General features: G+C 47.4%; 1 protein-coding gene across 3 annotated transcripts; it reads right to left on the reverse strand.

The window, feature by feature from the left end:
• Nucleotides 1-2,952: 2,952 nt before the first annotated feature.
• Nucleotides 2,953-14,225, reverse strand: PRODH2 (proline dehydrogenase 2). Of its 3 annotated transcripts, XM_037039697.1 has the most exons (10): nucleotides 13,968-14,224; nucleotides 13,695-13,891; nucleotides 13,341-13,479; nucleotides 13,168-13,254; nucleotides 10,635-10,715; nucleotides 10,397-10,552; nucleotides 10,154-10,320; nucleotides 4,572-4,682; nucleotides 4,076-4,161; nucleotides 2,953-3,185 (listed from the first exon to the last, which is right to left on the reverse strand). In XM_037039697.1, exons 1-10 carry the CDS (start codon nucleotides 14,142-14,144, stop codon nucleotides 3,001-3,003), a joined length of 1,386 nt encoding a protein of 461 aa, XP_036895592.1. In that variant the 5' UTR covers nucleotides 14,145-14,224; the 3' UTR covers nucleotides 2,953-3,000. The 3 variants fall into 3 exon arrangements, with proteins under 3 accessions (XP_036895592.1, XP_036895593.1, XP_036895594.1); XM_037039698.1 differs by lacking the exon at nucleotides 10,635-10,715 and having other exon boundaries at nucleotides 10,397-10,555; nucleotides 13,171-13,254; nucleotides 13,968-14,223; XM_037039699.1 differs by lacking the exon at nucleotides 4,076-4,161 and having other exon boundaries at nucleotides 3,058-3,185; nucleotides 13,968-14,225.
• Nucleotides 14,226-15,371: the final 1,146 nt, after the last annotated feature.

The following is a 15,371-nucleotide window of genomic DNA, read 5'->3' on the forward strand; positions in this document are numbered from 1 at the left end:
AATGATCATGCCAGAGGTTAGCTGCAAAGCCGTTGCTTTGTAAAACAGCTCTCATTGGCCCTGCTCTGTGTGTCCCATCCCCCAGCACAGACTTGTGGGGGTGAGAACTTTCTATATATTTTTTCCTAATATTTCCTGGACACCCTGACTTCTGGACCCCATTACAAATCCCTATTTGGGGCCCCCACTTGGCTGCACCCTGTTACATCATCACTCTCTTAAATTCCTGTAATAGATTTCATTCACCAATGACCCAGAATGTCATATTCACCCCTAAATCCCCATCACAGACAACACAGCTGGGTACATAATAGACGTTTGGTACGAAATTGTTGACTGGCCAACTGAAGCCCAACCCTCCATACTGCCCCTTGATCTTGCCCCTGGAGGCAGTTCCAGTAGCCAATCCCTCACCTCTCCTCTGGAGCAGGACAAGGTCCCAGCATGCGCCCCCAGTGACAGCCAGGGGATGCAGATGGCCCGCCTGGGTTTCTGGATCCCGAAAGGAGCCCAGATCCACAGGGAAGAGAGAGCTCAGAAAGGGCATCTGTGGGCTCCCGACTCAGCTCCAGGGCATGGATCAGAGGGCAGGAGGGAGAGAGGGACGGGACCTCAAAGGGCAATAAGGACAGAGGTGGCTTGGAGTCCTGGGAGGGAGCCTGAAAAGGAAGAGGATTGGAGGTCTGATTCGGAGGGAGGCATCTGAATTAGAAAAAGGGTAGGTTCTGGGAGAGCTGCACAGTAAGAATGCAAAGCAGGGGGAAGAGGGCAGGTGGTGGCTAAGGGATTCTCACAGCTGAAGGAGATCTAAGGAAATCTGAGGGCAGGGAACCAACTAAGGGAGGTGTAAGGGCTACAGGGATAGGGTCTGGGCTTGGGAAAGGAGTCTGGGGGCTTGGCAAGAGGGTCTGAAGATTACCTATGGGCTGGAGGAAGAGGTGCGTATGAGGGGGTGGAGTCTATGGGCTGTGAGAGTGAAGAGGACAGTCCAAGGGCAAGGTCTGTGAGCTGAGGAAAGGGCCCTGCTGCCGTGGTTGGGGTCTGAGGGAGGGGAGAGGGGTCAAGGTCTGCAGGCTATGAAGAGGGTCTGAAGGTTGGGACATGGGATGAGGTTTAAGGAAGTGTCTATGTGCTGGGGCGGGGTCTACAGCCTAGGGGAAGGGACCAAGAGCAGAAAGCGGTCTGAGGACTATCTATGGGCTGGGGGAAGAGTCTGCCAAGTGGAGCCAGGTTCTGGTAAATGGTGAGGCCTGGGGTTGCAGGAGGGGTAAGGAGGAGGGGGGCAGCCTGAGCGGGGGGTCAGCAGGCTGGGAACGGGGTCTGGTATAGAGCTGAGAACCCAGTAAGCTCTAAGAAGGTTCTGGGGCCCAGACCAGGGTCCAGGAGGCTTTGCGCATACTAAAGGACTCCAGCAGTGATCACCACATAACTGTCACGAGGGGCTCTAGCTCTGGAGATTGGGGCAGGAAACCTAAGTGCAGGTGCACCAGTGGCTTCCTGCCACATTTGCACTTGGGCAGCAGGCTCCTTCCAATGAGAGGCACCCCTCCCCCTGGGGTCCTGAGGTAACCAGAGAGAAGAGAAATCCATGTCTGCCCCCAAACTGTTAGCTGCACCCTACATGTTATCCCTGTCCCAGGACTTGTTGGAAGTGGTTGGCCCTTCCTGATCCCCCTGTGCTTGCTGTCTTCTTCCCGTGCTTCTCACCCATCCCCAGCGGCTGTTTCCTCTCTCTGTCTCTCCCTCAGCCTTTCCTCTTTGCCCCATACCTGGGGCCCTACAGGGTCCTGGACGTTCCCTGTAATCTTCATAGCCACCAGGTCCGACACTGGCCTCAGTATCTCTTCAAAACTCTATTTCCTCTTGGATCCCTATCTCAGGATTGGCTTCACTGTCCCCTCGTCAAACGGGAACCCTAGGCCTTGCCCTGAATGTTCATTCCCATCCGGCCTATCAGTCCCATGTCCCACTGAACCTCCTGATTGTCCATTCCACCAGCCCCCTCCTTCCTTCCCCACAACCTTGCCCGGAAGGATTTCCTACTCTAGATTCCCGTTCGCTTCCAGCCTATCTCCCTACTCTGGTCCGGCCACCACAGGGCAGGCAGCTTCTTAAAGCCAAACCTGATTTGGTTCCACCCCTGCTTGAAACCCTCTTGACTCTCCAGTGCCCTTGGGACCAGGTACAAACCCTGCAGTCTGGCGTCTAAGACTGTACCATCTGGCCCTTCCTAGTCTCTGTCCTCGTCTCCCCACTCCCCAGTCTGTTTCACAATTCTCTGTTTATGCCCATGCCCTTACCTTTGAGCGTTCTTCTCAGTATTCATTTAGTTATTTCTATGAATACTCTGGGAAGCTCTCTTGACCACCAGGTGTCTCCTCTGGCCTTCTACAGCCTCCAGCTTTCCTCAATATCACCCCGATGCTCTGTGTGGGCTTCCCTCATCACAACCTGACCATGTTGGTCTGTCATCGTTTGGAAATGTGTCTGTCTACCCCTAGCGGACTGAGAGCCCTGTGAGGCTGGGCTTGGGGTTATCTTTGGCACTGCTGTGTCCTCAGCACTGAGACTCAGAGTCTAGCTCAGAAGGGGCCTCATAATACGTTATTAAATGAGAAAGTGGTTTGCCTCTTGCCTCTGTTCCTCCCCACATGTGTTGCCTTCGCCCAGACTCTTGACTTTACTGCCTCAGGTGTGCTCTTCATCTGGGCATCCACTGGAGTGAAGAAAGTTCCTGCCTCAGCCACTGACTGGCTGAGTAGAGCTGACTCAGGACTATCACAGGATAGATTGCTTCAGGGTGGAAGAGGCTTCATTAGTCTTTGCTCAATGCTTTTGCTATGCTTTAGGCTTATCTAAAGGTCTCTTGTGAGCTGCAGAATACCTTAGCTGGGCTGGCTGAGGTCAAGACTAGCCCTTCTCCAAGGAGGCAGCTTCAGTGCAGGAGGCAGCTTGGGCAGTAGCTCAGGACCTTTATTGACCACAGAACCCCTGGGTGTGCTAACGGGGCGCCCTCAGACCCTGCCCCAGCAGCCTCCGTCGAAGTTCTTGACTGAGCAGCTCCCATTCCCTGCGGGCCCCACGCAGCACACTCTGGTTCTCCTGGGCCCTCCGGATCAGGTAGGGGATCACCTCCTCCAGGGAGCCGTAGGGGATGGACTTATATACAGCATAGCCGGCCTGCCCTGCAGGGAGAGTGTTGACAAGATGTGGGCTCCTGTTTGGAGAGAGGCTCCCATAGGCCCCGTCTGGAACAAAGATTTCCAGTTCTGAGAACATGGCAGAGAGATGGGTTAGACAAAATGTCCCACTGAAAAACTAAAAATTCTGGAGTAAACATTTAAAGTTATTAAAATGCTGCTAAGAGAATAGGGAATTTCCTATTTCAAGAATGAAGAGAAAGGGAAGGGATGCACAGGAAGCACTTCTGCCCTGAACACAAAATTGAGCTGCTATTTGATGGCTTCACGGAGTTGAGGAGATACAGAAATTGAAGCCTAAAGTCTGAACAGGGTGAGAGGTATAAAAGAGAGCTTCCTGGAGTTAAGCTGGAATCCCAAAATGAACACTCTCGGAGAAAGAGTTCCCTCTGCTCCCAGGGAATGACCTTGACCATAAGCAGAGCAGGGAAGAAAACAGAGAAATCCATCTCTGAGAGGTTGTGGCCATGCCTTAGTCTGCTTGCATATTCACAGACCAAATTTGCATATCTGAGATGTCTTGGGAAACCTCAAGCTATGAATTTAGGATACAATGATTTTGTACCCCTTAGCATCTGGCAGAGAAAGACATAAATCTTCTGGTCAGTCCCTAGGGAGCAACCTGATAAAGATAACAAAGCACATAGGAAAGAAAACATCATGATCAAAAACTAACAAAACAACAGAGAGCAGGTACAGAGACAAAGGCTTACAAGACTTCAGACATTGGAAGAGACTGGGCCATCTGCAAGCTCTAGATAGGAGCACGGCAAGGCATTGGTTGAAAATGGGAGAAGAACCCTGGCTGAGAAGGAATGAGGCCTGGGGCTGGGTGGGGCATGGTGGTGGTGGTGGAGAATGGGCCATTTACATACCCAATGCCAAGGAGATGTGGTCACACATCCCCAGAAGTTGTCCAAAAGAGACAGGTCCATCCGGAGGAATGCCCAGCTCCCACATGCTACAGAAAGGGACACGTCATTGTTCCAGACAGTGGCTGGATCCAGAGCTCAGTCAGCCATTCGCACCCACATGGCTGTTCCAGTTATTTAACTATTGAAATACTTCTTAACTTAGTGACTAACAAAACCCACTGCTCTAAGGTACCTAAACTCTCCCCAGTGAATCCCCACTCCTTCCCTGGAACCCTAGGACTTCCCAGTGCCCTAGCATATAAGGGGTGATGCCTTGTTCATCCAGGGACTATAAGACCTGTAAGTGTAAGCAGGGGTTTAACAGTTTTAATATCTTCCGAGAATTTCTCTGAACCTATTGTTGCCACACTGCTCTTCACCTTGTTCCACCTCCACCACCTGCTAGCTATTCCAAGCGTGTAAATGAGGGAGAGGAGGGAAGGGGCCCACTTCATACCGTTTTGTTGCCTGGTGAACAGTTTCCTCATTGTGGGATGCCACCATGAGGCGGCACATGGGGCCACGGTTGGAAACCTGGGTCAACATCAGCTCCAAACAGCGTCTGTAACTGAAGAGAGATGCTTCATTCAGTTATCGTATCAGGCGAGTGAGAGTCAGGCCTCAGGGACTGGGCGTTTCTGTCCTTGGAACATGGGGTGCCTAGGGACCAGAACTCTGGAGTCATAAAATACCCAACTTCCACCTGGACCAGTTGCAAAGGACATCACTTCTTTGAGCCTTTTTCCTCTTTTGTAACAATGCAAGTTTACCTACAAGTGAAGCTTTGAGGATGGAATGAGCTGAAGGTATACAAAAAGCCTTTGGCCCAATGGCAGTCTTACAAGAAAGGGCCACATCACACACACAACATGACATTTTCTCAAGGTCATTCACTGCAGCATTGTCTATAGAGCATGATTAACAACAACCCAAATGTCCTTAAGTAGGGGACTGGCTGGATGAATGATGGTACCCAGAGTACAGTGGAGTGCCATGCAGCTGTAAGAAGAACAAAGACACTTTGGGTACTGACCTAGGAAGGTAAAAAGACTGGAAAATGCTTTCTGAGCTGCTGTAGGCCAGGTGCCACCCTACAGCCTTCACCACTATGGTAGTTATTTTCCACTGCCCTCCAGATCTATTCTTTGCCCTTCTCTGCCCCTCAGGAAGCTGACTTTTTACATCCTGCAACACCCACAGAGTCACGGGCAGGAGATTAGAAGGTGGAAGGGAAGAGAGCTCTGGGGTTTTGTCCCTTAGCCCCCTCTCTGGCCCACCCTAGCTGTCCATGCCTCCTCCAGTGTGACCCTTCTTCCTCACCTATAACATTAGGGTCATAACAACTTCCCACTTTTGTGGGTTTCTGAGTGCCTCAACACTCTCTGCAGATTATTCGGACCTTACCCACACTCCATTAATTTTTTAAATATCATTTTTTAGTGATTTAATTTATTTATTTCTCCAGAGAGGGAAAGGAGGGGGGGGAGAAAGAGAAGGAAACACCCTTTGGTTGTCTCTCATGACCCCAGCTGAGGACCTGGCCTGCAACCCAAGCATGCGCCTTGACCAAGAATCAAGCCTGCAACCCTTTTGGTTTGCACGCCAGCCTTCAAATCCACTGTCCAGGGCACTCCATTAATTTAGTCCCTTCACTAAATCTTCTTTACCTTGCCTGACACATATATGCTCACTCATCTCACTCTCAAATCAACTCTGTGAGGCAGATGTTCTGGTTAGTCTCATTTTACATGAGCAGAGTTGAAGCTGAAAGAGGGTAAGTCTCTTGTCCCCAGGTCACACAGCTAGAAATGGCTGAGCTGGGATTTGCACTCAGTCTATCTGATGCTCCAAACCTTGTGCTCATCACTAGACTATTTTGCCTTTAAGAGAGGCAGTTGAGTGGAAAAGCAAGGAGCAGTATGTAGACATGTGACTTTTGCAAATGCAAAAATCTTTGTGTTTGCCTCTGTATGCATAAAGGAATTTAAGAAACACATGTAAGAAACTAATAAAAGGAATTACCTGTGGGTGCCTGGGAGACTCCATGATTAGATGGGGATTTTGATCAAAATGAGATATGTCAGTGTATTCACTTTCATATCATTTTAATTTTTGAATCATGTGAATTCATTATTTATTCAAAATCTATATTAAAACATGAGTGGTACCATGATAGGGAGAATATGCAGAACTTGGAACCCTCATACAATACAATGGTATGAACATAAAATAGTACAAGACTGTGGAACACCGTCTGGCAATTCCTCAAAAGTTTAAACTGGAGTTACCATGTGACACAGCAATCTCACTCCCAGATAACTGAACTTTCAGGAAAATTGAAAATGTATGTTTACACAAAAATGTATATATGGGACTTCCGCCAAGATGGAGGCGTAGGTGGAAACACTGTGCTTTCTCCCACAACCAAGTTTGAATACAACAAAGGTTTAGTAAACAAAGATGCAGCCAAAGAACAGAAAATTGAACTATACAAAAGTCCTACAACAATGAACCATTCAACTGGACCCGTAAGAGGGGCAGAGCCAGCAGTGGAGCAGGGTTGGGTAGGAAAGATCCCCTGACTCCAGGGGCCCAGGCAGCCGGGGTAGCATCCGGCGGACCCAGTGAGGGCGCGGGGCAGCAAGCTGACCACGGTCACACATTTGCGCACAGTGGGACCAGCTGCAGGGAGGCAGCAGAGGGGACCACCATTACTTTCCTTTGACCCAGCCCCCACATACAGCGTCACAGCCCAGCAACTGAGTTGCTCTGCCCTGGTGAACACCTAGGGCTCCGCTCCTCCTATGTAACAGGCACGAACAGTCCAAAATATGGCTCAAGAAGAACTCAAAGCCCCAGAGCCGATAACTCTAAGCAATCAAGAAGTAGCCAGCCTCTCAGATGCACAGTTCAAAACACTGGTGATCAGGATGCTCACAGAACTGGTTGATTTTAGCCACAAATTAGAGGAACATATGAAGGGTAAACTGAAATGAAGGGAAATGCACAGGAAAACAATAGTGATGGAAAGGAAACTGGGACTCAAATCAAGGGGGTGGACCAGAAGGAAGGAAGAAATGACCAAACAGAAAAATGTGAAGTTACAAGAATTCATAAAAATGAGGAGAGGCTTAGGAACCTCCAGGACATCTTTAAACATTCCAACATCCAAATTATAGGGGTACGAGAAGGGGAAAAGAAACAGCCACGAGTGGAAAACATATTTGAACAAATAATAAAGGAGAACTTCCCCAGTCTGGCAAAAGAAATAGACTTCCAGGAAATCCAGGATGTTCAGAGTCCCAAACAAGTTGGACCCAAGAAGGAACACACCAAGGCACATCATTATTACATTACCCAAGATTAAAATGAAGGAGAGAGTCAGCAAGAGATAAGGGGACAGTCACCTACAAAGGACTTCCCATCAGACTGTTAGCGGATTTCTCAGAAGATACTTTACAGGCAAGAAGGAGCTGGAAAGAAGTATTCCAAGTCATTAAATCCAAAGACCTACAGCCAAGATTGTTCTATCCAGCAAAGCTTTCATTTAGAATGGAAGGGCAGATAAAGTGCTTCTCAGATAAGGTCAAGTTCAAGGAGTTCATCATCACCAAGCCCTTATTATATGAAATGTTAAAGGGACTTATCTAAGAAAAAGAAGATAAAAAATATGAACAGTGAAAGGACAGCAAACTCACAGTTATTAACGACCACACCTAAAACAAAAGCAAACCAAGAGGACAGCTAGATCAGGAGTGGAACCATAGAAATGAAGAACACATGGAGGGTTAGAAACAGGGGAGTGGGAGGAGGAGAAGGGGGGAGAAGATACAGAATATAAGTAGCATAGACAGTAGGTTAAAAATAGATAGGGGAGGGCAAGAATAGTAAGGGAAATATAAAATCTAAAGAACTTGAGACACATGGTCATAAACTAAAGGGGAATGGTGGGGGAGGGGTGTGCAGGAGGGAGGGGAATGAAGGGGGGGAATAGAACAACTGTAATGGTATAATCAATAAAATATATTTAGAAATGTATGTATAAATATTCACAGCAACACTATTCACAACAACCTAAATGTGCAAACAATTTGAAAGTCCAACAACTGATTAATGGATAAATGAAATGTGGTTCATTTATACAAAGGGATATTACTTAGTCACTTGGTCATAAAAAGGAATGGAGCCCAGATACATACTACAACATGGTTGAACCTTGAAAACGTGCTGAGTGAAATAAGCCAGATACAAAGGCCACACATTGCATGGCTTCATTTGTATGAAATCTCCAGTATAGAGACAAAAAGATCAGTGATTGCCAGAGGTTGAGGGGAAAAGGCAACAGGGAGTTAATGCTAATGAGTGGGTATGAGGTTTCTTTTTAAAGTGATGAAACTATTCTGGAATTAGATAGTGGCTAAGGTTGCACAACCTTGTGAATACACTAAAATCTACTGAATTAATTGTACACTTTTAAATGGTGAATTTTATGGCATGTGAGTTATATGGTATTTTCATGGAAACCCTCACTGGCCCTGCATGCAACCCGTGGGTTGGCCACTTGCCCTGATAGCTTGGGTAAGTCCCTGAAGCTGTACCTCTCCTTGAATCACTGTGGAATGGAGTCAGACTTTGAAAGCTCCATGAGGACAAGACCTAGGGTCACCTTGGTTGGTACTGTGACCAGGGTCCAAAACAGGTCTTGATCCAAATCGGGTAGTTGGCAAGTATGTGTTGAAGAAATAAATCCCTTCTTTCCAGAGCCATGAGGTGGGGGTCCAAGGAGTTCACTCACATCTTGCCCCAGCATGGGGTGATTTGTGGTGGGTAAGAATGAGGGTTCTACAGCCAGTCTACCTGGGCTCAAATCTTGGCCCTGACACTTACTAGATATGTGACCTTGGATGAGTGATTCCACTTTTCAGTGCCTTGGCTTTAGCCTCTGTGCAATGTGGACGTTAATAATAGTATCCACTGCTTGCAATGGTTTATTTATTCATTCAGAAGACATATACTGAGTGAACACCATCATGCAACAGACACAATTTTAAGCAGTGAACAAATTTCTTTTTTTTTTTCTTCTTTAAAGAGAAATATCAATGTATGGTTGCTTCTTGTGAGTCCCCTGCTGGGAACTGGCCTGCAACCCAGGCATGTGGCCTGACTGGGAATCGAACCGCGATCGTGTGGTTCGCAGGCCCGTGCTCAATCCACTGAGCTACACCAGCCAGGCCAAGCAGTGAACAAATTTCAGCAATAAACAAATCAGAAACCCCTACCCTCTTAGGCCCACACACTAGTGGGGGACACAAACAATGAGCAATTTAATATGAAACTGTATAGAACCTCAACTACTGATAAGTGCTAGAGAGAAAAACTAATCCAGGAAGAGAATGGGTAATGAGGTATTCTAGTTTTTGCTAGGGAGGTCAGGGAAGGCCCCCTGCGAAGTTACCAAATACACAAAGACCTAAGGAGGTGAGGGATTGAGCCATGTGGACGTCTGGGGGAAAAGCTGTCTAGGCAGTGGGACAGGAAGTGCAAAGGCCTTGGGAGTGCAGAGAGTGAGGGGAAAAGTGGAAGGAAAGGTTAGAGAGGTGGCCAGTGACCCCCTTGCAGGCTGCTGTAAGGATTTGGGGTTTACTGAGGGCGCAATGGGATCCATGAAAATATATTTTTAAAAATAATATAGGGTGTTTTTTTAACATTTTATTTTTATTGTTTGTTTTGTCACAGTTGTTCCCACTTTTTTTGCCTTTCCCCATCCATGGAAGGATTTTTAACTGAGGAGGGACATGGTTTGACTTGAGTGTAAACAGGACTCTCTCTGGCTGTGTGTGGGGAAGAGACAGAGAATGGAGGTCAAAGGAGAGAGAAAGGAGCCCAAGGAGAAGGCTACTATTCAGGTGGGATGCAGCGGTATCCTGGACCAGGAAGAGGGAGTAATGTGTAGACACATACAGGATGCTCAGTATCTTGGGTTGTAAGCTCTAAAGGTTAGATGCTATTATCACAGGGCCTGGCCTGGCCCACTCCTACCTCTGACTGGCAGCCTCATAGTCAGGCTGAGTGGGATCTGTGGTTCCTTGGAGCCGGGCCATCTCTCTCTCCATGTCCAGATACGCCCCTCGTACCAACTTCACTCCGAAGGCCAGGCCAGCCCTGTCTGCGGCTTCAGCATCTCGCCTCAGCCGCTCATGTGTGTCCTGGCAAAGTACACAGGCCACTTAAGGTCAGGATGCTGAAACTCCAGACTGAATAGCCCAGGAATGTACCACATACCTTCAGATAGGCCTGGTAAGTGTTCCACACCCAGGGCCCACTCTCCCTGGAGCTGTTCCAGCGCAGGGCCAGGGCAGCCACCAGCAGAGAGAGAGCAGGGTTCAGCGAGGTGTACTCAGCATCCACTAGGAGCCTCACGTGTTGGGCCTGGGCATGCTGAGGGCAAGAGAGACTGTGGTCAGAGCACCAGAGGTGCGGAGCAAGTACAGTGGAGCCAGGCCCCAGCAGGAGGCATTACCTGTACCACCCTTTGCAAGCGGCTCAATGAGGCCTGGAGATGCCTGTTTTGCTCAGTGCTTAGGCAGGAGACCTGGAGTTCCTAGAGGAAGGCAGCCGGGAAGGTGAGAGCAGGTCAGGACTTCCTTACAGGTCCTAAGTCTCCTCTCCCCCACCACGGGAAGGGGAAAAAATGAGAAATTGTTAGAAATCTAAAGAGTTGCTATTTTACATATATATACGATTTATTGAAGTGTAATACAGTGGTTAAGAGCCCAGAACTGAGTTGAATCCTGGTTCTACCACTTACTTTGGGGCCTTGAGCAAGTCATAGAGCCTCTCTGGGCCTCAGTTTTCTCCTCTGTAAAGTGGAAATGATAGTAGTAGCTCCCTCATGGAGTTATGTGGATAAAAATGGGTGAGCAGGTGGGATGTGCCAAGACATAACAAGGACAGGACGGTGCCAGCACATAGTAAGCACTCAATACATGTTGTCTTTGTTATAATAATAGGTAACTGCATATACTATCATGTTTATTTACTTTCCATAAGGACCCTAGTAGACAGGTGTTATTCCAAGCTCCATTTTCCAGTGAGGAAACTGAAGCTTAGACAGAGAAGTGACGTGGAGTTGGCCTATAGAAAATGCTTCGAGCAGTGGCTAGCTCATAATAAATGCCATGTTTTCCTCCTATCAGGACCTCAATTTCCTCAACAAATACCAAGGCCTCATTGCAGCCTTCTAGGCTCCACCCCATTTGGCCCCTCTGTTCTCACTGCCCCCCACTATCCATCTTGCTCTCTGCCCTCCAACCACACGAGCCTCCCTGCTATTAAACATGTCAGGTACCTTCCCACCTCAGAGCCTTTGCTCTGGCTGCCCCTTCTGCCTGGCACGCTCTTCCTGCAGAGGTCCACTTACCTCTCCTCCAGATCTTTGTTCCAGTATCCCCTACTTAACGAGGTTTTCCCTGGTTTAAATTCTCAACTCCCCATCCCGGGCTTTCCTTGCCCCTTCCTCAGCCTTTTTCACCTATAATAATTATTTATACCTAACTTGTTACATATTGACTTGGGTTTCATTTTTAAGTGTCTCTTACACCCTCCCTGAGAGCAAGTGAGTTTGTTTATCCTGGTCACTGCTCCTCCACCCCTAGCACGGCTCCTGGTGAAGACTTGGAGGCTACCAGGGTGTCCATCCCAGGAAAGATAGACCACACCACTAGAAGCAGCAATTGCACACACTGGAATTCTATTCACAAAGACGCTTGGGTGGAACTTCAAGTCCGACTGCTCAGGAGAAAAAGCATGTAACACATTGAGATAGATAACATAACACTATTTGTGTATATCTTAAAACATATCCCCCAGATTAATGGAGCAGGACACAAGGGAACTTTTGCAACGATAGAAATGTTCTATAACTTGATAGGGATTTGAATCGCTCAGTTTTGTGTATTTGTGCAAGCTTGTCTAAGGAAACATTTATGGTCCTGGCTGGTGTGGCTGAGTTGGTTGGAGCATTGTCCCATGAACCAAAAAGTTGTGGGTTCTCTCTCCGGTCAGAGCACATGTCTAGGTTGCAGGTCTGACACATGATTGGGGATCTCCACTTGGGGAGTATGGGAGGCAACCAATTAGTGTTTCTCTCTCTCTCCCCTTTCTCTCTTTAAAAGCAGTGAAAAAATGTCCTCAGGTGAGGATACAAAAAAATTTTTAAGTATGCATTTATAATTTGTACATTGTTCATTATATGAAATTTTTACCTGAAAAGAAATAAAGTACTATAAATAATTATTGAGCTCTAATTAGCGGCATGCTTTCTAAAACATTTGGAGGAAGGTGTGCTGATATGAGCAACTTACTTTGAAGTTCATCAAGAAATAAGATGGACTGATAGATGGACAGAGCAATGGATAGAGGGACAGATGATTTAAAGCAAGTAGAGTTAAATATTAACAATGGCAGGTATATGGGTGTTTGTTGTAAGATTCTTTAAACTTTTATAGATGTTTGAAATTTTTCATAATGAAATGTTGGCAAAACATGCCCTCAAACAGTGTATACTTGGCAAAACAAAGTCACAATAACAAAGATATACACTGCATAGGACAGACTGGGTGCCAATGGCAGGCAGGGTAGAAAGAGAACATGAAAATAAAAAAGAATGAAGAAGTAGATGGATGGATGGGTGAATGAACGATTAAACCAAACGCCATTGGCCTAATCACAGCTTCCAGCATATACTAGCATAGTTAAGTAGATTAATAAAATATTGATATAGTTTCCTCTATTTAATAAAAAGCTGCTGTTTCAATCACTCCTGAGGGCTTTGAGCCCCTAGGCCCCTCCCCTAGAACCCCAAGATGACTCATATTCCATCCATTCCAACTACAGCCACACTTATTTTGATTGTTCTGAGCCTGGAAAGTAGTGATAGTTAAATAGCTTGAACAAACTGCTTGCAGGTGTCTGCTACATACAAGTCCAGGGGACTCTGCTCCCCCAACATTCCCCTCCAACTATTCATTTCTTCCCCAGCCTGAGATTCTTACCCTCCCAGAGTCCATGGCTTCTGCCAGCCTCTCAGGGCTCAGCTCCAAGGAAGCTCCTGGCCTTCTGATCCATGAAGTTAGCACCTTCTGCAACAGGTTGGTGGATGGGGTGGTGAGGGGGACATGGTGGGCAGCCAGCCACACCTTCCTCCCACATCCTGTCGGTCGCTTACACAGAGCCAAGTGCTGGTCAGCGCTGTCAACTTCAACTGCATGAGGACGTTCCCGGTTGGGGCAGAGGTCTTCAAGAGGCTCCGTGACAGCTCCACACACCGCAGCATAGTCCTGAGGTTCCCCTCATACCAGGCCTCCCTGCCCAGCCAGCAGGTGTCAGGTCTTGGAGCCTACTAACCCCCCTTCCCTAGGCCCTGGCCCCCTGTTCATCCAGTCGTCCTTTTAAATTTTATTTTTTAAAAATTTAAATTTTTTATTTTTAAAATTTTATTTTTAATATAACCTCCCGTGACAAGCCAGGGACTAGGCACGTAGGGACTGTGATGGTCTGTGAGGTGGTGGTGCTTACTCACCCAGTCTTGACAGTTGAGTCTGGGTCCTCCTCTGTGGGCACGGCCAGCAGGGGCCGGAGGCTTAGGGTCTGGAGCTGTTGGACACAGCCCCTCACCTCTTTTTCTGTCTCACCAGCCACAAACTGCCCATAGATGGAAGCTCGGAGAAGAGCTCCCGAGAGCCGGGAGCCCAGGAGTCGCTGAGACCAGTCCTGGAGCTGCAGTAACAAGGAGTGAGGGTTCAGAGCCAGACCTTGGGGAGCCCTAAGACCAGCCCCCAAGGTCACTGCTCACCGCCAGGCCATGAGTGACCAGAGAGGGCCAGGCACACAGTCTCAGCACCAGCCATGCTCGCAGCAGTTCTCCTGTGCCCTTGAGGTGGAAGGCCCCACCATCAAAACTCAGGGGCTGCCAGCCCCTAGTTGGGGTGCCAGTCTGGGAATAGAGCACTTGACAGGTCCGGAGCATCATGAATCCCTCGCTACTTCCCCACTAGATAGATGGGCTTTGGAGGCTGCCGTCTACCAGACAGGGGTAGCGACTGATTAACCAGGCCGTAGGCAGGGAAAGGCAGATTGTTAGGCTCACAGGCTTCTTGGGGGGCAGTTAATGATTAACTAAAAGGGACAGAGTTCAGAATACCTTGGGTAGGAAAGGAGACCCTGAGTAACAGTCCTCTATACCCTCAGTATGATAGCTCACAATGATTCACATGCGCCACTGGGTGCTAAGTGAGAGCCTGGCTCTGGGAGAAAGACTCTTTTGGTTCAAGGCAGTTTGGCTTTGTGATCTGAGGAAAATTACTCGACCTCTCTTGTTGAAATTTCTTCATCTTACAATTGGAAAGAGTGCGATATTATTGAATAAGTTAGAAAATGCATATAATCTGTAATCCAGCCATTTTGTGTTAAGTATATGTCCTAGAGAACTTGAACATGGAAATCAGGAAATATGTGCAGAAAGGAATGTTCATAGCAGCACTGTTTTCAATAGGTCCAACTGGGAATCATCCAACTTTCCATTAACTGCAGAAAGGATATATACATTGTGGTATATTTACACAATGGAATACTATACAGCAACAAAAAGAACAAACTACTGATACACACAACCACGTGGATAAATCTCACACACATAATGTTAAGTGAAAGAAGCCAGACACCAAAGAGCACTTGCTGTATTATTCCATTCAATAAATTTGAAAGCAGCCCTGGCTGGTATGGCTCAGTGGATTCAGTGCCAGCCTGTGAATTGAAAGGTCACCAGTTTGATTCCCAGTCAGGGCACATGCCTGGGTTGAAGGCCAGTGCAAGCCTGGTTGGGGGCATGTGAGAGGCAACCCATCCATGTATCTCTCACACTGACATTTCTCTCCCTTTCTTTCTCCATCCCTTCCCCTCTTCAAAAAGTAAATAAATAAAATAACTTTAAAAAACCCTTGAAAGCAGGAAAAATAAAAGGAAGTAATAAAGTACTGGGGATATATACATTGGGTGGTTCAACTATGAAAAAAAAGACAAGCAAGAAAATTATTACCTTGGAAGGTGGGAAGAGTTGTCACTACGTAGGGGCTCATGGGGGCTTCTATGTCCTTTATTCTATTATTTGAAGATTTATTTATTTATTTGTTTGTTTGTTTGTTTAGGGGGGGGGAAAGGGAGAAAGAGAGGGAGAGAAACACAGATGTGAGATGGATTG

The sequence above is a fragment of the Sturnira hondurensis genome, unplaced genomic scaffold (assembly GCF_014824575.4).
Source record: "Sturnira hondurensis isolate 20B ecotype Veracruz unplaced genomic scaffold, ASM1482457v3 Scaffold0025395, whole genome shotgun sequence".
NCBI classification, from domain to species: Eukaryota; Metazoa; Chordata; class Mammalia; order Chiroptera; family Phyllostomidae; genus Sturnira; species Sturnira hondurensis.

Coding starts and splice junctions, on each gene's coding strand:
- PRODH2 (XM_037039697.1), bottom strand. CDS start 14,144: ATGATGCTCCGGACCTGTCAAGTGCTCTATTCCCAGACTGGCACCCCA. Junction 13,480..13,694: donor GACTCAACTGTCAAGACTGG/GTGAGTAAGCAC, acceptor CTGGCTGGGCAG/GGAGGCCTGGTATGAGGGGA. Junction 10,321..10,396: donor CTTACCAGGCCTATCTGAAG/GTATGTGGTACA, acceptor GTACTTTGCCAG/GACACACATGAGCGGCTGAG.